We start from the raw sequence: 21,667 nt of genomic DNA on the forward strand, positions 1-21,667 counted from the left end.
GGAAGTAGAAATATCTTTATATGTGCTGTTACAAGATCAGCTGTCAGGCAATTTTATCCTGTATGTTACTGGTAATACCGTTAGTATGTTTTGAGAGATGAAAGAATGAAAAGAAAAGAAATAGCTTACAGAACGGAGGAGGACTTATTATGCAGGCCCAGTTACAAATCCGGTTACTTACGCATTTTCTTTAAACACAGTCGGGTGATTAGCAGTGTACAAAATTTGGGGTTAACATTTCAAAATCAAACATTTATCCGTTGCGCATACATTTGTTTATTTCTTTGAGTAAAGAATTTGATTATTAGTTACTATGTGAAACAAACACGCAGTCACACATTTTATGAGAATACGCAGGGACCATTTAGCTTTAGTAAGTTTCCTTAACACGTTAGGACCTCACAACTGGGTTGGCCTTTATTTTTCTTTCTGTACCCTACCTATCCTACCTCGTTTTCTATAATTGCTCGAAGGCGTCAGGGAAGTGATAAGGCTCAATTGCTCGAGAGATTGTGATGATCGTTTATCTCCCACCACGTATTCTCTATATTTTCCCACAGAGTTTCTGAATTCCTTGACCCAGGTGGTAACGACCCCGTAACCGCCGCCCACACATTTTCAATGGGGTTGAGGTCTGAAGATTTTGGCACGGAAGGAAGAAGTTTTATTCTGTGCTGACCTTGGAACCAGTTCTGGACGGCTCTGCTATTATGAATCGGGCTATGGCCCTGTAGAGAAATGATCATCCATTAACACAGAAATTAAATACTTCCGACTAATACTATAAATACATGGCCGAGCGGTTCTAGGCGCTTCAGTCTGGAACCGCGCGACCGCTACGGTCGCAGGTTCGAATCCTGCCTCGGGCATGGATGTGTGTGATGTCCTTCGGCTAGTTAGGTTTAAGTAGTTCTAAGTTCTAGGTGACTGATGACCTCAGATGTTAAGTCCCATAGTGCTCAGAGCCAAAATACTATAAATACATAATTTCCATACTGTGAAAAAATTCGACAACTGCAATGGCTCTGTAGTCTAAGCTACAGGTTTATAAATTATTCGGAGAATTCCACATTCCAAAATACTTTGCTAACAGCTGTTGACAAAAACTTACATTGACAAGGGAAGGGTGCTGGGACGGAGTTCAGAATACAGAGTGAATGGTAATATAGTTTAAGGTGCCAGTTATAACACGCAGGTAAGCCTTCTTTCAGAATATACCGCCCTCCTATGCTTTGGTAATGATGAAGTGGGGTGTAAGTTACTCAATACAGTGCAGAAGTCTGTTGAACTGCTAGACTCTGTTGCATGGTTGTAAAGCTAATCTGCTTCGCTTATTCAGAACGATTGCTAGCCTTCACTATACAATTCTTTTTTCTATCTTTCTACTGACAAAGATATATAGAAGAAACAAATCTGTTTTGTGGCGAGATATTCTCTACTGACTTTACACGTGCTCGTTTGCTAATGTGTTCCATTTACCGAAGGCGATCGTGGCCGCTGACTTCGCCTGTTCACACCTCGTGTCAACGCGGCCCCGCGCTCGGAGTAAACGCCTACAGTTGAGATAAATAGTTGATTTCAGGAATGTAATGAAATAAGTCTTCCCTTCACATTAGTGAGAACTAAATACTACGAGAACGTATCTTCATATAATGCTCATTGATCAAGAACAATTCGTGTATGCAACAAATGGTTCAAATGGCTCTGAGCACTATGCGACTTAATTTCTGAGGTCATCAGTCGCCTAGAACTTAGAACTAATTAAACCTAACTAACCTAAGGACATCACACAGATCCATGCCCGAGGCAGGATTCCAACCTGCGACCGTAGCGGTCGCTCGGTTCCAGACTGTAGCGCCTAGAACCGCACGGCCACTCCGGCCGGCCGTGTAGGCAACGTTCCTGTTCTGACTAAGATCATAAAATCTGTAAATCGTAACCCAATCCATATCTTTGCATGCGCCTACGGAATATTAAACATAAAAACAATTTGTTTCTTTGTCATATAATTTTTAATCGAGGCAATGCAGGAAGTTGTCAGATGGTATCAAAATTGAATGTAAAGGAGGAATAGAGAAAAAGATATACGAGAAACAAATCTCGAACCCATGAACAACTGTGTACTATCCTGGAAACGTGGTGATGCGGCTATCTCACAATTTCAAAGGATGAGAAAACCATCCCGCCCACTTTCCGAGGACGATATTTCCTGACAGAAACCACATCAGGGTGAACGACTTTAGGCTGAGACACTAGGAACCTCAAACTACGTCACCAGTACGTTCATTCTCTGATTCCTAGCCCCGTCATCACGCACTTCCCATGTCAAAGTAACTGGCAGAAACGAGAGCGAACAACCTGCGATTAGGTGATACAGACCTACATCCATTTAATATTTTCTTGTCATCTCGATCGCATATTGAGAGTAATCACCACAGGAGGAGTGGTTTTGAGTTAGGAAACGTATTTCAGTTCAAAATGGTCGCTTCATGCAAAAGGTGGCCATACTCTCATGTTTCACGTTGCGAGCTGTATACGTCAGCTACGATTATGGTAAGGGCAGTATTTACTCCTGTGGGAACAAGGCACTGCTGCAGTAAAGCGCTCAATTTATATAACTATAGATGTTTTCTTCATTAGTTCCAGTTTTTCTGCAAAAGCTTTATCTTATTAATCCCTTCCGCTACTGCTCTTTTTTAAGTTCTGATGCTTTAAGGGACCAAACTGCTAGGGTCATCAGTTCCTAGACGTAGAAACTACTTACACTAACTTAAACTAACGTATTCTAAGGAAAACATGCACATCCACGCGCGGGGGAGGACTAGACCCTCCGGCGGAAGGAGCAGCGAAATCTGTGACACGTCGCCCTAGACCGCCGGGCCACCCCACGCGGCAACTGCTATTTTAAAGGTCACAACTAAGAGACCATTCATACACCTTCCGTATCATATATTTTCTGTTTTCAGATATGGTGGCACAACTCTGCAACTACTCCTGTTGATTTAACACAGTGTTACCAGATAAACTGGTGCTGCGGAATTCGAAAATGTAGTACGGACTTCGCCACAGTAGCAGAGAGCTGCTTATTTCGGACCATGACAGCGGATTACCCTTGGGTCAGCTGCTGGTTAGTGGGTTGCAACTGTAAATGCAAGGATTTGTTTGATTGTCTTGTGCTGATGCTGACTGAATAAATTATGCCGGTGGATAAAAAACGGTTTAGTTTAGAGACCTAACCGTCGAGGGGGGGGGGGGGGGGAGGCACAGCGGTCTAGCGGTCTGCTTCATGAATTCCAAGCAAAAAAAAACCACAAAAAACAACGCAGGTAGTGTTCGAACAACTACTTTCATACAGATACATGCATTCGGAATCTGTTCATCGTTTAAGGGGCCAAACAAGAGGGTAACATTACAGGAATAATGATCAGGCTACTTAGTATATAATAGAGCATACAGAAACCAAGGAGGAAACGTATGAAGACGCAGACTTCTTCATTATCCATATGTGCGGAATATCTTTCGTGTTAACGAAAGTAGCCGGCCGAAGTGGCCGTGCGGTTCTGGGCGCTGCAGTCTGGAACCGCGAGACCGCTACGGTCGCAGGTTCGAATCCTGCCTAGGGCATGGATGTGTGTGATGTCCTTAGGTTAGTTAGGTTTAACTAGTTCTAAGTTCTAGGGGACTAATGACCGCAGAAGTTGAGTCCCATAGAGGTCAGAGCCATTTTTTTAACGAAAGTAATATCCCGCTTTACCTCTTCTTAAATCTCAAATGAAATGAGTGCCGTAAGGAATCGAATATTTGTTGATTGCATCTCTTCTTGCTTCCATCTCTACCAACATATTTCTTCATTCTCTTGATAATCATGACATTCTATATGTGTGCTGCAAAAGATTGCACGTGGACACATTCGACATCGATGTGCAAAGCGTTTGATATCTTACATTATATTCAATTCGAATAAGCTTTCGATGTATTTTTACTTCCTTTGTATTTTGAGATGATTATGAACGTTACGGAAAATTATCTCACGTGCTTTATGCTGAATGAGAAACACTGAATCATCCGTTTTGCTTTCCCTACGTTGAAATGATATAATGACGGCGTCACAGCCTTCTTCCACGCCAGAAGCTGAACCTTGGATCATTCTGGAGTAATGATAATTGAATGCCTCAGATGGATACATAGCCGACAAGGCGACGTCAGATACTATCAGGGGAGAACGCCGCAAAGAAACCAAACGTGCGCGGACAATCACGACAAGCATTTCGCTATAAGAGCTGCCTCGTAAGAGAGCCGAGAATTGGCAGCGTCGTAGCAAGTAGTTGTCAACACAGTGGTAGTGCATTTACTTCCAGGTGTAGCCCGGCTTGCCTCGTTACATTCACTTGGCATTAGTTTTTCACATCGAAGACTCATACGATATAATCCACTGTAAGATGAGACACTTAGAAAGTATATTTAATTTCTGGACTCTAAGAACGGCTTTCTTCACATAAGTAACACCTATTTGTGTGCTTAATGTTGCGTTTTGAGGCTCCGGCAATATCGAAATGACTATAGTCGTCCTGTTTCCGCCAGTGTGTCGTTAACTCAGTGGTTCCCTTATCAGTTACGGTGTTAGTGCTATATCAGATGGCAGTTCCAACCTCGGTGAAAGCCGCTAAACATAACCTTTTATTTTACATTTTAATTAATGGAATTGCAAACTGCTAGTAAAAATTCCTTATAAGAAATCTCAAGAATGCCTTTACATATAAATCTTCGTGCAATTTCGAGTTATGTTAATATCATGGATATCTGCTTTATAAATGCCAAGGTGCTTCACTGTAAAATAGTTTCTGAAAAGATTCAAACCGACTGTCAACGATACGAATTTGAGCTTCGTTCGTCATATAGGTCTATCATGTCAGGAGGTTGTTTATTAAGTGAACATGTTGAGTAATGTAGTTCCTCTCTTCTAAATGTTTGCAAGAGCATTTAACTGTAGACGTTTTATGACACCAGCGTTAGCAATTCCTTTCCGTTCTGTGAACCTCAAAAACGATAAATTTTTCTGGTTTAAATATGATGGCCTTAACTGTCACTTCTGATCAACGTTAAATACCTTTTGAATCCATACATGGAACTCCAAAGGTCCAGTGTTCCTGCATTGCTACAGAGCACGCATTGCAAGGTATTCACACACTTTATCGCATATACTTACCATAAGGAATGAAACAAAAACTGTAATAAACTTTACACCACAGACGCTCACTCTGGCTTGATGAAAGCATCCGAATATTGGTCAAAAGTTGCACAAATAATTGACTTTGAAAGGAAAAGAAGCGAGGTAGGAAGCATTTATAAATTCATAGAATGTAGTGAGGTGGTTTGATTTCGTCCCAGTCTATAAAATTAATTTCGGGCCATACTCAGCTTTTGACAGTCAATGTAATACAGTACCCATCTACTAATCAGGGCGTCTGTCCCCGTTGCTATCGAGCGACAATGGAAATCGTAGAAATTTTCTGTGGAGCAACATTTAATAATAAAGAGTTTTAAATTATCAAAAGCGATGAGCGGTAGCAGGCGCTTTCGATACAGAACGGGGGAGCGCAGCGCCGGTGCTGTCGCCACGGCCGCTGCCAGTAGCCAGCAAATGGATCCCGGAGCTTTGCCGATACGGCCATCAGATGACGACAGTTTGCAAGAAATATGCCGCAAAATGGTTGCTGGATAACATTTTGTTATCGGAGTGTCATAAAGTGAAATAGATTGAATGTGCGCTACCATTACATCCACGTCTTCAGCATTCAGAGAGAAGAGGCTATAATTTTTTTTTTTTTTTGCGCCAGCTGGTCTCGATCCACAGACATTGTATACACACTGAACGAATGCTACCGCTAGACCACGGCCGTATACAGTCTACCTTTTCTCTAACATGGAACAAGACTTCCTCCAGGAAGTGCCGCAGTCTACAGTGTTGCCAGATTGTGCAGATTTCCGGACTTAGAGAATTAGCGCGTTGGCCAGTTTATTTGTCCCATGTCGCGATCGGCGCGGACTTAGCCTCTGCATCGGCCGGCCGCCGGTCGAGCTTTATGTCAAAGAGTGTACTATGAATTAATTTATATGAATTTTCAAAGTTGTAAAGTCCTTTTTGAAAGATCCTGTACTGTCCGTCGCACTTCAGCTGTCAAGTACATTTGCAGTTGCTGCTCCATTTCACTCGCACACTGCGATGCCTCTGCTATCTCTATCGCAGCATAACTGTCTCTGCAGGAAACCCGGAATGTGTTGTCTCTCTTGACAGTCCGCCACTCTTGTTCGGCAATGGTCTTAGCGTGGGACGACATATATAACTTTCTGAAATCACTATGTACTTACGCAATTTCCAATGAATCTTAACCACACATTGGCTTCTCCTAAAATTAGTTTTGTGGCCGTTCTATTTCACGTCGTTCCGAACGATTACTTGTAGTTATTTAACGTTTGTTGCTGTCTCCAGTGATAGATCACCGGCAGCGTTATCGGGCAGTATTGTATAATTTCTCCTTTTAATGTGCAAAACGCTACATTTATTTACGTTCTGGGTCCCTGATCCAATCATTGATTCTCTGCAGGTCCTTCCGTCATTTTGCTACAAAGTTCTGTATGCTTGCGCGTGTCTCGTCAAGAAGTGAGGCTAAGTTACGATTATTACTGTACCGAGTCACCACGACGTGTCAGATCTGTTCTGAAGTAATTTTGTCATTTAAATAAGTTTGACTCGGTGGTACATAACCTTCGATACGAAAGAGTCAATGTTAAGTGTTCGATACGCACAGAGATGTTCTCGGGCCTGTACGCCATGCGTTGATCTAACAGTACACTTAAAGGCTCTTACTGCTCGTAGTCCAATAAAGCAACTAGTTAACGCGTCGCCACGGTTTATATTAGAAGGCCACGAACTGGCAATGGCTTCGATTTCTGCTCTCCATCCGACGAGCGTACAAATGTTCACCACTTTTTGCAGTAATACAATAACTCCGGGAAAGAATAATGGTTTCCAAAAGCAAGATAGTGAACCAGGAACGGAATGTATAATACGAGAAATCACGAGAGGTCGCAAGGAGCAACGTAAAGTGACAGTCGTATTTATGCTGTACGTCCGGGAGCACCAGAACCAGGTGGCTGGCTGTTCAACAGGCTGCAGCAGGTGTCTCCGCGTGTAAACAGACAATGATCTTACACAACACACACACACACACACACACACACACACACACACACACACACACACGCACGCCAGCCACTGCCGGAGAAAAAGCGCTGCGCCCCGTGTGCGTGTGTTTACATGCGCGGCTTCGCGTGTGGAGGAAAAAGGTTACACCGTCTGTCCTAACTGCAAAGCTAAAGAAATGAGACCGTCGTTCAATTAACTCCACAAGGAAAGTAAGTTGTACGTGACGTTCCTCGAGGTACCGACGTAGGAGGAACTGAAAGCAAAGCCTAAATTCACTACTGCGCTACGAATGACATTCGACAAGATTCCAAATCGGATTGATGTCGCCTATATACAAAAATGTGAAACAACACATTATCACGCCTAATACGGTGTAGTAAACTATTGGCAATCCCAACAGCTTCCAGTCGTCTCGGAATGGCTAAATACGGGTCCTGCGTGGTTTTAAAGCGAAGCTTGTACTACGCTTCCTGCAAAACAGTGGCCAATTCAAATAACGATGGCGGAGGTGGACAGCGATCTCCAAAGGCTCAATAATATTGAGGTGTGATGACTGTGGTGGCCAGCAGAGAGGCTGTGTAAACAGCGGCCCTGTCGCCATTTGGGAACAAATATTGTACCGTGGGATGTCACATGATGCGACCCTGGGGCCCATGGAATACCACGACATGGCTGCGCAAATCGTAACAAAACACTCGGCATGTTTCACTCTTGCGACGTAAACTAGGCCAGAAGTTGGAAACAGTGTGGAATAAGACTCATCACTGTTGAGTGATTTTTTAATTCCGGCTTGCCCTGCAATTCCTAGCTTATGGGACTCTATTATTGTTCTTTTGAGGCCGAGAAGGTTTTTGCGTGCGACATTTAGTTACTTTTCCACCTATCGTCCTCTCAATTTTCGTCACAATTCTCTTCACTCGCCGTCTGTCACGATCACTCGACACACAGTTTCGTCCACGCTGTGGCTTGGTAGGCGACGTTTTTCCGCTTTTCGTGTATGTAGTAGAAATGTTCGATGCGGTAACTCATGAAACACGAAACACATCGTTCGAATTCACTTAGCTTCGACATAACTACAAAGACCACTATTCTGATCACGACTGACACAACTTATTGAGGACGTTTCTGCTGTGTATGATCTATAGTGACTCGCAATTATTAATTGTGTTCGCCTTATTCCAGACAATACAATAATCTCTCTGCAGTTCCGCTCTTAATTCGAGGCTAGCAGTATTGTGTTTATGGTCTCTGGGAATTATTTATGATGTTTTAAGTTTATTTGGGAAAAAAAATTATCAGTTTTACAAAATGGTATCTCGTAGGGCCACTGATAAAAGCGGGTTTAAGCACTGTGGCGCTGATAGTTTTGAAGCACTTTCCCGGCTCACATGTAAGTTTTACCTCTGTTTCTATTTTTATTTCCCCTATTTTGATTCTAAATTATCACAAGCCAAGTGTTTTTGGTACCACCGTCCGATATTCGTACCTGACTCCGTGTCACTAAGTTCAGTTAAAGAAAGCACAACTTGGCTTACTAATTCCCTCATTTTGGCTCTTAGTATTTGCTATCGTTGAAGAACCGATCATAATGACGATGTCTGTTTGCAAGATCTTAGTTTTTCTTACTTTAGCTGCTCTCGAGTTACAGTTATAACAATTGTGTCACAAAACGGTAGTGACATTGTGGCGATATGTAAAGTTGACGTCAACGCGAAGGTCGATTGAAACACCACCGTGCTTTACCGCGAATGATCCTTTTGGAGGTGGTAAGCCCTCGAAGTGGCTGACCCATCGAGTTTTAGAGGGACCTATAGTCTGACGTGTACACGGAACCACGGTACAACTTGGAATTTTTTACGTTAACAAAACATTGCCTATATGCACAGCATATAAGAGAGGAAGTGTTTCACGGATGTTTCCGCTTGTAACTGCCTAACGTTTTTCTCTCTCCCTTCTCAGAGCCTTTTGTCAGCATGACAACACATGTCTTATATCAGATTGTAGGCTGGTGTTCTCATTTCGATGTCGTGGTGTTAATATCGGTGCACGCACGAGCCGTCGGCAGCGGAGGCCCATCGTTAGGAGTGTTCGGTGCACTGTTATGTTACTTGCGCCACAGTTGTTCATATGTCCTGTTTGACCAATCTGGCCATCGTACGACGTCAGACATCTGCAATGAGGCGTGGCCGCCCAACCGCACCACGGCAGGACGCGGTTTCGCCTCGTGTCGAAGAGCATTCCTCGAAGAGCCGACATGACGCGTAATTTCCGAAATGCTCTTGCCGAGCCTCCGGGCAATCACAATCTGCCGTAGGTCAACCTCGAACAGATCGTGGACCTTCCTCATTCGACACACGGAGAGCACGCTCAGTGATACTACCAGTAGTCATTCCTCAGGTTACGCTGCTAACGCCCGGTCGATTTTTACCGATAGATTAAGTTTGCACAGAAACCTTAGAGCGCGTGTGCTACTCGCAGTTGTCCGGCATTTTTCGTATTCACGAGGTGTTAGTACCGAAGCAGAGTGGCTTCAGTTTCCTGTATCCTTTAGAAACATCACACCTCCAGTAGTTTCTTACGAGTTGGAATGATTTTTGTAGGTGGTTTCTTGTCGAGTTCTCTAGTGCCTGCCGTGTAAATGGTAATAATCTCGAGGACAGTACCGCAGATGCAGAGTTCAAAGTTGTGCAGGCCTTACGCCTTGTGACGCTCGGTGTTTCAGGGCAGCACTGCGAGCTGCAGGATCACTGCGCGTCGATGCCGTGCCGCAACGGCGCCGACTGCACGTCGATGGGCGACACGTACAAGTGCCGGTGCGCGCCCGGCTTTGTGGGGCCGTCGTGCAGCGAGGATGTGGAGGAGTGTCGCGACGACCCCTGCGTGCACGGCAAGTGCGTCAACACGCACGGCTCCTACAAGTAAGTACTGCTCTCTTTTTGTTTCGACCTAACAAACTTCCATAACACGATCATCCTTTGCACGTTGTAACTCTTCTTTTACGTAATTGTTACGAAGAAATGGAATGGAATTAGATCGTATGTAAGGCATCGTTTTATAGTTTTGTTATTGCCTGAAATGTTTCAGCACGTTGTGTACTGTCTTCACTAAGATTTTTCTTTAATTTCTGTTATAAAAAATGACTGTTACATATTATCCTCTTTTATAGGTTATACGAATTTTTCGCCCAAAAATAATTACCATTGCAAAGGAGCGTTATTAGGTGTCGAATATTGTATATTAGTTTACATACAGTTAACACGAGTTGAGACTTTATTTGTTGTTCACTAAAAGTACTTCAAGATTTAGGTCTAGGATACTGAATTTGGAAATAATAGAGTTATATATTTGTTCACGTATCTCACATGACGTTATTAGTTGTGCCTGCTGTTAGTTAGATATCCACCAAATATTCCACAGCTTCTGCAAACAGTGAAACGTTTCCTCTTTTTCTTCCAGACTGGGGATCGCTATGTATCGTGCTATCTAGTGTGGTACTTACGGTTTATTGTGTTGTGGTATTGCTTTCCTTGTTAGTGACGCGTTGAAGCACTGGTTATTTTGCTGTTGTCAGTCAGCAAAGCACAAGGTTTCTGCTGCCGTTTCACTTGTTCTAGCTATGTGTTGTTCATTTGTTTCGTAGGGAGGGAGCAAGGGAGAGGGGTGAGAGAGAGGGAGTGTGAGGGGGGTGAGAGAGAGGGGAGGGAGGGGGTGAGAGAGGGGGGAGGGAGGGGGTGAGAGAGGGGAGGGGGGATGGAGGGGGAGGGGTGAGGGGGAGGGGGTGAGAGGGAGGGGGGTGAGGGGTGAGAGGGGTGAGAGAGGGAGGGGGAGGTGGGGTGAGAGAGGGAGGGGGAGGTGGGGGGCATTCAGGTAGAGTGGGTAGTATGGATAACGGGTAGGAAAATTTAATTTAGAGAGTAACCATGTTATGTTTTTCAAAATAGAACAGGACGTTCAGAAACATGCTTGGGTAGGAATAAAACAATTAAAGAGTGTCTTGCATAAGGCAACAGTAATCTCTACTTTTTCAATAACTTGATTCATTTATTCAGGATCTAACAATTCAAATTATGAACAGAACCAGTTTTTTCGGAAAGTGAGCCGCAGATTCATGCAGCGGGAAAATCGCAATTTATCCTTGCAACTTTTCAGTTGTTAGGAATCACTGCGAAAGGGATATGCAGAGTTAAAACGAATGAATGAAAAAATAAAAAAAAGGTGGTCAATTTACCCCCTCGTCAGTTTCGAGCTCATTAAAAACGGGACTCTAGCTCAGCTGCATAAGAACTTCTCCACCTCCCTCGGCCGCGCTGCTAGATGGGTGAAGCCAATTTATCTAGCGCGTGCAAAAACAACTGGAAAAACACCTGTCCCGCATCCAACTTATGCGCAAAAGGCCATAATGCCACGGAAATCAAGGCCCAACAGGAATTCCTTGTCATCTTTTATTGTACTCGTTTTCGCAAAAATTTACACTAAACGGAGAGAATAATACTGTTTTGAGGCACTCTATTACCTACTGAACCATGATTTGCAAAGTTTGTTGTACATTTCAGATGAGGAAGAGAACATTCGTGTCCCGAACACATGTTTGGGCGTTCCTCGTTCCTTATGCATGTGACAGATTTTCGTCTAGGACATACAAACCGAGATAGACGACAGCTCCTTGTCACGCCAGCTCCGACGCGCACACACTGCACAGGCGTTCCTCTGACTGACTTCAGCTCAAGTTATTTGCAGACATGACAATAAAAGAAGCAGCTGCTATAAATATTCAGTAGTCTGAAGTATTTCCTGTTGTCCTGACGTTTCGCCAGCACGAGTAGCGGAAATTACCAGAGGTTCACCCTCCATTGCTTATTGCGGCCTGGAATCGAGCTCGCAACCGGAGATTATACGTATATACATCTGCATTTGGTGCAAATGTCCGAGGGCTTTTCCCTCGTCATTATCGCCGAGGTTCTCCCCCTTGCTACTTGTGACGGTTGCTCCAGCATGTTAATTACGGGTCAGTTCACTTACGGCTTTCCTCCTCCGTGTCGGAGCTATTGTCATATTTGTGGATTTCTGTGGCTTCCTTGAACAAGCGCACGTGGTAGCTCTTCTCCACAGTGAGAACTTCCGTGTTGGTGAATTTTATTACGTGGTCGGTCTCACAAAGCGCGTGCTCCACCACGGACGATTTCTCTACCTGTGCAAACCTGCAATACCGTTTATGTTGGGTCACAGTGGTGTTGATGCACCGTCCAGTCATTCCCACATGCTTTTCTACATGTACACGGTGTGCAGTTTGTTCCCGACATTTCGAGGGAGTCCCTTTCGTCCTCTGCTGAGCTGACACACTCTTCGATCTTCTCGGCTGCTTTGTGAATAATCTTTACGCCGTGTTTGTGCAATATACAAATGATTCTCTCTGTCACGCTGGACATGTGTGGCAGAAAGGTCGTACCGACATTTCTTCCGACGTATCACTTAACCGAGTGTTAGGTTTTATGACACTTCTTATGCAACTGTTGTGATGCCCATTTCTCCTCCGAGCGCGTTACAAGTGTTGCATCTCGCATCGGAGGAGCTGAGCGTGCTACGAGCGTGTTAGTCATTCGTCATTTCGTGCTCGGGTGATCATTTGACAATTTGTACAGGTATCTGCCGATGGGTATCGGTTTTGGATACACAGTGTCCCAGGTTATTACCATTCCTCACAGCCACCACATACAAAAAGGGGAACTTCAGCCCATTTCTACCTTCACAGTGGAGACTTCAGTTGGATTAGGAAATGACCGAGCTGTTCCTGCAGACGACGAAAGTGTCATCGTCGTCATGCGCCACGCCTAAGATTCACGAGGTGTCAACTGCAGCGCCCGTCTTTCGATGAGGTGTCAACTGCAGCGCCCGTCTTTCGATATTCTGCGTGAAGAAATTGGCAACCGCTGGACTAAATGGACTACCCGTGGCGATGGCAGCCACCTCTTCTAAAAATCGCCGTTCCACATAAAATAGCTCGTGGAGAATATGTATGTAAGAGCTCGGTGATGTACTGCGGAAAAATGGAACCGATATGCTCCAGTGAGTCACCGAGTGGCACTTCGGGAAACAAAGAAACAACATCGAAGCATTATCGCAAGCAGCAAGGGGAGAACGACGACCAGGGAAAAGCGCTCAGACGTTGACGTGACTACGTATCCCGGATGCGAGCTCGAGTCCTGTCCGCCACCAGCAATGTAGGATGAACCTTTGACAATACCAGCCACTCGTGCTTACGAAACGTCAGGAATATTGCCGAAAAATTCGAGACAGAAGCAATTCGTCAAAAAGTATCCACGAAAGAGTAAAAAAAATTTGATCACGTAAGCTGTATGTTTCTGTTGTCATTATTTGCGGTAACGTATTGAGCAAGCGATTATAATTAGTCAGTCTTACCCCATTATTGCGTTCATTATTTTTCCTTGTTTGTGTAGTACGCATTGTGTTGTTAGTACGTCTTGCACCCTTCGTCTTCGAAAGTTTGGGGAAATTAAAGTACTTATCTTTTGGCAAAAACGTGTAAATTATAAAAGCGTCGTTCCGTCAGCTGTGAGTTGCGGGCCGTAGCAGGACTGGCTGCTGTTCAGTGGCGAGGTGTGACATTTCACAACCGTGGGTCGCCAGCTTGCCATCCCAGTGTAACCCACAAATGTAAACCACCCTGCTATTCAGAGCTTCCTCCCGTCGTTTTCTCTTTCCCAGAAATGTTTTCTATTTTTCTTTCTGCTGCTTTAATTCGTAATAGTCGTGTAACTTTCTTTGCTTGCGACTTCCATTACAGTCGGTAAAATCGTGTTGTTTTCTTCGCCATATTTTCTCAGTTACTGCATTTAAAGTAAATGCCAGTTTTGAGGGAGGACGGAAGGAAGAAAGGAAGATTGTTTAGCCTCCCGTTACCACGTGCTCATTAAGGGACACGGGACAGGAAAGTATGGGGTAGGAAATGTGTCGTGTCATTTTTAAAGGAGCCGCCACAGCTTTTCCCTTGGGGGTTAAGCGGTTTAGTGAATACGTGGAAAAGCTACGTCCGAATGACCAGAAGGGCATTTGATTCAGTGTCAGTTTTGATGCGAAATGATGCCCGACAGGATTTCTGCTGCTTTCTCTGTTTCGGTTTCTGAACCAGCAATGAACTTGTAGTCGCCTTTAATTTGAAGAAAAAAGGTTACTAACCACCACCCATCAGTTTCAGATTCTTACGTAATTTAATCTGTAAAAATACAGTTACAGTTTTTATGTGCTGTTTCTGTTGGCATAGCTAGATATTTTCAAAGACTGTTGTGATCGGGTAACGTAAAATTGGTAGTCAGTGTCATAATGTTGCGAGACGGTACGAGCTTTGACGTGTATGTTCGACGCTGTAATTCCCAGAACAGTTGCTGCTTACTGGCGTAAGAAAGGTTCCAATAGAAAATTTACAAGCGCTGCTCCATTATGTGCTTTTCTTCGTGAGTTATATAAAACTGGGATAGATAAAGTAACACTTGACGATAATAGGTAGGCCTATAATGAAGTGCATATGCTTATGAGAAATCGTTCTGCAACAGTAACAGCATAGTACGGCATAATCACGCTTGAGAGCTGAAACGTCATCAGGGATGGTACGTTTCTTTGTGGAACATCAATTTGCCCGATGCACTTCAATTAAGGTACCAGCACAGAGGTAGGAGTTTCTGTGTGCTAGGGGACAGTAGTCTGCCTGTGTTTGTGGTTTGTGTCCTTGAAGAGCGCCGCGTGTTTTGAGTATAAGATAATCAGGTGCCATCGAATGTGAACGTTTCCGGCGGTGATAATTTTCTTCTAATAAAGTCACCAACAAATTTAAACTTTCCTGGATGGGGGGGGGGGGGGCGGGGGCGGGGAGGATCTGTCCATCGGCCACAAGAGTAATGTGTTTTTTGAGTTTGGGATGGAAGACCCATGCAGCAACGAGGGACTGACGTTAATCAGTGATAGTTCGTCTCTCAGTTTAGCTCAACGCCAGCAAGGGATTGCGGGCTGTGAGGTTCCACACCAATAAGCACATGCTGCTAGATGAGGAACACATATGGGTAATAACAAATTTAATCGTTGGCTATTAGTAGACATGTTGTCCGTCACACCTGAAGTTCAGACGGACAATTCCGAGGATAGATCAATGTGCTGATTGGATGCGCTCGAACCTGCCACACAGCTGAAAGATACTGCAGCTTGCATACTGCGTGGCATGCATTTATACAGTGGAGGAAGAAAGTATTGAATGGTTCGATGACACGACTGTTATTCTTTATCTGTGAGCTCAAGGACGCAAACTAAAGATCTTCGTGACTAAAGGCAACAATTATATTTTGTGAAAGGGGACCGAAACCTTTAATCGTGTCAAAGTGTTGAAATCTTAGAATAATTTACAAAAAAAAAAGAAAAAACACTTCAGTAGGGGCATTATTTGTTGGTGTGGCAGAATAGAAATCATATACCAGTAGTGGAGAGTACAGCTGAATCAGTTCCCTGGTTGCACTGCATGAAACCGGATTGGTTACTTCATCAATGCCACGACTGCTAGGGATGGCAAAAACTGATACCGATATTTTAGTTCTTAATAATCGCTATTTTCGGTATTCGTTTCCTCTCGATGAAAAACTGACATGATCGTTAGGCATTGGTGGCCGGGAGGCGTCGTCCGGGGAAGTTCGGCCGCCGGGTGCAAGTCTTATTTCAGGTGACGTGACATTGGGCGACCTGCGCGTCGGAGATGATGAGTTGATGATGACGATAACGACAACACAACACCCAGTCCACTGGAGGAGAAAATCGCCAGTCCGGCCGAGAATCGAACTCGGACCCGCTGAATGATCGTCAAGCACGTTACGACTCGACTAAGCAAGCGGACTCCTCTCGATTATAACAAGTTTTTTCCATTTCTTTTAGTAATAACCGGGTAAAAAACAGGCATTTCAATTTGCCATACCAGCAGTGCTAAAAATTTTAATTTTTTTAAATGAAACTTTTTTTAAACGAGTAATGTTTGTTACCAAAGTTTCCACTGCTTTGAAATATTGGGTTATTATAGAAATTGGGAAAAACGACCGGCACTACTTTACAAAAACGCCTGCAGTTAGAAAGCAGCAAGAAACACACGAGGTAAGAATTGGACAGCATTGCAGAGAGACGCCGTGTGGCGTCGCCCCTCGCTGTCGTCCTCGTATTATAGAATGGCGCCATCCCTAGTTTGGAAGTACGGCAGCTACTAAACATAGTCCTCCATTGGTTTACAAGATTAAACGCGGGAGGAGCCACAAAATACTTGCGACGTGTCATATATGGAGGAAACGGTCACAGTATCCCTTGTGAGAGAAGGTAAATTTGATTGATGTAGCTATAACTTTCTTGACGCGCTATAAACTTGGGATAACAACTGAAATCTTAAATTGTGGTTGCTCCAGGGTGGAAAATTGATACCATCCAAAAGTGACGATGCAGGAATGTCACCAGCTAGTGACCTTCCACTCTCGCGGCCGCCGCGCCCATTTCCTTGACTTTGGCCAGACTTGTCGAAGACTGATTTCTGCCACAGTCTCATCCCCATATCGATCGTAATGTTATAGTTCATCACCTTAATCGTAATTTTTTAAATATTTGTCCTAAGTCTGCGTTTTTACGCAAAGCAATAGCAATAAAAAACCGAAATCGGTTATTTTATAAACCGCTTATTTTGAGTGGTTTTAACTGTAGGGTTAAACTGGAGACGTAAAGAACCGTTATAACCGATAACCGGTTGTTTCACCGATAATCGCCGTCCAAACGACTAGCTCCTCCCTTTCTTTCCTTATTCAGCAGAGGTGGTCTTTGTTATAAACTGGGCATTTAACACTTTAAATGTCTTCCGATTTGGCCTCGAGTCTCAGATATCACGCCACATCACTCGATAACGTGTTACCAATTCTTCGTGTTCTTCTTCAGTCATTAGAGATGTGCACCACAGTGGAAAGTACCAGAGCGTTTGTCGTTTCTCGTAAATAACGAACTGGGAAGAATCGGCAGTGGTCATAAATTGTCACATTGTCCGATTTCGTGGTACGAGATGACCAGCGCTGGCCTTTTAGTCTCAGTCGAGCGGTCCGTCCATCTTTGTGGTGGTGTTCCACTCGGCCAGTGAGTGGAGAACTGGAATGTGTGCCGTTGTGCCGGCCGGAGCGGCGGCGTCGCGGACCCGCAGTCAGCATCTCGCGGAGAACAATGAGCCCAACTGCTGACGTGTCGTCGCTCCCACGCTAGCTATTATTTTTTCGCGTTTCGGGACTATTTGTTCGTACCTGGCTTTTCGTACCGAGCGACTGACCGTTCGTTGCCCTATCGGCTTCTCGTTCCGCGACGCAGCGTTCGCCACTCACGGGGCCTCCAAAATCGTGTGTTCAGAGATGTTATACGTCGAACAATTTCGCCACTACAGAGGCTTTAACGTTATCCCACAGTCGTGGCCATTCCCGGATTGTTGTTTTCCAGCGATATATGTGCCTCTTAGACGCCGTTACAAACTTGTAGAGGGGAGTGAGTACATAATATTTTGATCGAGAACCCACGTCCAGATTATAACACGTCCACGAGGTGCTTGTCCTGGTACACAGGACGATGTGTACGCATGTTCAGGAATTTGGTATCGACGTGAGGAGGGTCGCTCGAGCTAACTGGTGCTGCATGCTTGGTCTTTCTTCAAACTTGGAGGCTGTGTTATTGAATATCCGTCAGGAGATGTGGTTTCAGCACTATGGTGAACCACTTCACTTCTCACGTGCGGTTCTGAGACATCTCAACAGACGTTATGGTGGAAGATGGATAGGCCGAGGTGGTCCAAACGCGTGGCTGCCGTGATCGCCGGATTTAACATCTATGGACTACTTCTTGTGGGGTCGTTTGCCAAGTTTGATTTACGAGAGTCTCGTAGAGACATGAGGCTGGCACGAGTTCTGACCCTTGCAGTAGGAACTGAAGAGATACTAGGTGGGATGGAGAGCGTGTACCAGAAAATGCTTCTCGGGTACAATGTCTGTAACAGTGTCGGTGGTCGTCACATCGAGCCGCTGTTGTAATGCATCACTACCGTTCTGTACGTACATTATGCTGGGTTCTCTTGTTCGTGAATAATCGAAACACGTAATGTTTAATTGATAATAAAAACTAATGTGTTTAAGTGATAAATGGATGTTTCGCCACATTTCCTTTCCAGTTCTTGCCTAATAACTGTACTGCGTCACGCTTAATTAATCTCCTCAAGCTGAAAGATGAGTTAAACATGTGAACTGAAACCGTCGTACAACGAAAATGGTACGTTTCTGGGTATGGGTTCCTGTTCAAAATATTATGCACTCACTGCCCTCTACAAGACGTAGAATTTTGTAACCGGCATGTCCGAACACCCTGTATGTGGCCCTTTGACGCAAGTGATCATACAACAGACTTACTTAGTTTGAGCTGCAGACGAATGTCCGATCTTCGAGAATGTGGTTCGTCGTATAGCAAAAGAGTGTTGTTACATCGTTAGAGCGTTACTACAGGTCCCAAATTTGGCCGACGTGTGCTGCTGCATTTTCTTTGCACTGCTTATCCCGAAGCCGAACCAGAGCCATCTCTGGCTACAACGGGCTTGGAGTAAAGGCAGTGGCGTTGCGGTTCACAAAAATACTTTCTCGCGTAAATTTGGACTGCGTATGCAGGAGACGCTGTAGTGGCGAATTCAGAATCGCAGAGCGGTTTGTGCAGTATCATATCGTGATGATCTGAGGCGCCACTCGGCTCCTTGGTCGATTCTGGATTATTCTTATTGTGGGGCATTCTCCACAATGACCGGTAGGCGGGGAAAGTTGTAGACGCCGAAGTGGTATCCTTCCATTGTTTTCTTGTCCTCTTCTGTGGATGACAGGTTCAGGTTCTTCCTTGAATGCTCTTCCGGCTGACGTGGCGTCAGTTTAACATGTCAGGCGCTTCATCGGCCACAAAGCTGCTTGTGCAGCTGACACAGCTCGAGTGAATGTTCTTCTCTATCAGTACATTCGTAGGCTGTTTGGCGCTATGCCATAAGATGTAGACGATCTAAAGGAAGCTGTCCTATCTTGGGCATGTAATATTGTCCTGTGCAGTTAATCAGATCCATAACTATAGGTAATAGATATGTTGATTCATTCTGGGTAATGATATTTCTACGAGTAATAGTACGATTTCTACAGATATGTTTTTGCCGACCATATCATTATTACTGTACTCTGTAGCCTCTAAAAAAAACTATCGTGTAATTATGTACGAGCAGATTTAAAAAAGTCAATAATATATTATCATGACCGGCTAAGTAACTTTACGTATACACCTGTATTCTCAACCAGTTTCAGTTTTAGCAGCCACCTTCACAGAGGTAAAGCTTTACATCGATAGATCAAAATACACTAAATTCAAACAAGATATAGCTGTATACCCAGTACAGACTTGCTCCATAATCACCTTCAAAACACTATGAATCATAAAAGTGCAATAGTGTATACCATGATTCTTAATTTTTAACAGCTAAGAATCGTCTAGTATACAGTAATGTATTGTTACGGTTCATAGTGTTTGGAAAGTTATCAAGTATGTGTGTGCTATTATGGAGCAATTTCGTATTGTTTGTTCTGTTTGAATTTCACGTATTCCTCATACACTGTGTGATCAAAAGTACCCGGACACCCCCAAAAACATACGTTTTTCATATTAGGTGCAGTGTGCTGCCAGGTACTCAGCGACCTCAGTAGTCTTTAGACATGGTGAGAAAACAGAATGGAATCAAGATCGACTGCAAGTACTATGACAGGCGGGAGGTGAGAAAACGTGGATTTCATGGTCGAGCGGCTGCCGGTAAATGCCAAACGACGCCTCGCTTGGTGTAAGGAGCGTAAACATTGGACGATGGAACAGTGGAAAAACGTTGTGTGGAGTGACAAATCACGGTACACAGTGTGGCGATCCGATGGCAGGCTGTGGGTATGGGGAATGCCCGGTAAACGTCATCTGCCAGTGTGTGTAGTGCCAACAATTAAATTCGGAGGCGGTGGTGTTATAGTGTGGTCGTATTGTTCATGGAGGGGGCATGCACCCCTTGTTGTTTCGCGTGGCACAATCACAGCACATTCCTACACTTTTGTTTTAAGCACCTTCTTGCTTCCCACTGTTGAAGAGCAATTCGGGGATGGCGATTGCCTCTTTCAACACGATCGAGCACCTGTTCGTAATGCACGGCTATGGCGGAGTGATTACACGACAGTAACATCCCTGTAATGGACTGGCCTGCACAGAGTCCTGACCTGAATCCTATAGAACACCTTTGGGATGTTTCGAAACGCCGAATTCTTGCCAGGCGTCACCAACTGACATCGTTACCTCTCCTCAGTGCAGCACTGCGTGAAGAATGGGCTGCCATTCCCCAAGAAACCTTCCAGCACCTGACTGAACGTATGCCTGTGAGAGTGTAAGCTGTCATCAAGGCTAAGGGTGGGCCAACACCATATTGGAATTCCAGCGTTACCGATGGAGGGCACCACGAACTTTTAAGATATTTTCAGCCAGGTGTCCGGCTGCTTTTGATCACATAGTGTATGTCGATGTACAGCTTTCCCCACGTAATGATGGGTGCTAGAACTGAAACCGGTTGAGAATAAAGGCGTATACGTATACCTGGGGCTTAAAACGCATTTCTTCAAATACTTGACAGCCGTAAAAAGTTACCTACAAGAAGTCGTTGATAACTTGTTGAATGCTGCACTACGCCTCAAAGTCCCCACACTGTCACAAAGTCTCTGCAAACTAATCGTTCAATTCCTCGACGACAGAATCCGCCCCTCTATCACGGAGCCGTGCTAGAAGCTCGTCAGCGGAAAACCTACCGAGTGAGGTGGCGCAGTGGTTAGCACACTGGACTCGCATTTGGGAGGACGACGGTTCATACCCGCGTTCGGCCATCCAGTTTTAGGTTCTCCACGATTTCCCTAAATCACTTCAGGCAAATGGCGGGATGGTTCCTTTGAAAGGTCACGGCCAATCTCCTTCCCCATCTTTCCCTCGACCGAAGGGGCCGGTGACCTCGCTGTTTCGTCCTCCGAATCAACCAACCGACCAATCGGAAAATCAGCGATTTCCGTTAACCAGTTCCTCGATTGCTTAGACGTCGTCGTATGTGATCGATGTTGATAGTCTTCCTTCTTGATCAGCTTAACCCACGTCTGTGCCGGGTTGGTCAAATTGTTGGCAGCATTACGCTATGACTGGGCGCGACCTTGCATTTGGTTCACACACTGCCTGAATTTCACGGTGAATCTGTCTACAATTTAGACAATTTGCTCACAAGAATCGCGCTGTCCGGCGTACTTCAACTTTAGAGTTCGTTTCCGGTTGTCACGCCATGTAACTCCCACACTTTGATGTACTTGTATACGTACCGCA

The 21,667-nt window shown here is 44.6% G+C and overlaps 1 protein-coding gene across 1 annotated transcript in view; it reads left to right on the forward strand.

Moving 5' to 3' along the window:
- The window catches only part of LOC126248062 (neurogenic locus Notch protein), a 401,991-nt gene that overhangs the window by 271,332 nt on the left and 108,992 nt on the right, over positions 1 to 21,667 (forward strand). Inside the window, exon 4 of the mRNA XM_049948703.1 lies at positions 9,930 to 10,125. Coding sequence (XP_049804660.1) covers positions 9,930 to 10,125 — 196 coding nt within the window. The remainder of the gene's footprint in view (positions 1 to 9,929; positions 10,126 to 21,667) is intronic.

Source organism: Schistocerca nitens, chromosome 3 (assembly GCF_023898315.1).
Source record: "Schistocerca nitens isolate TAMUIC-IGC-003100 chromosome 3, iqSchNite1.1, whole genome shotgun sequence".
Classification (NCBI taxonomy): domain Eukaryota; kingdom Metazoa; phylum Arthropoda; class Insecta; order Orthoptera; family Acrididae; genus Schistocerca; species Schistocerca nitens.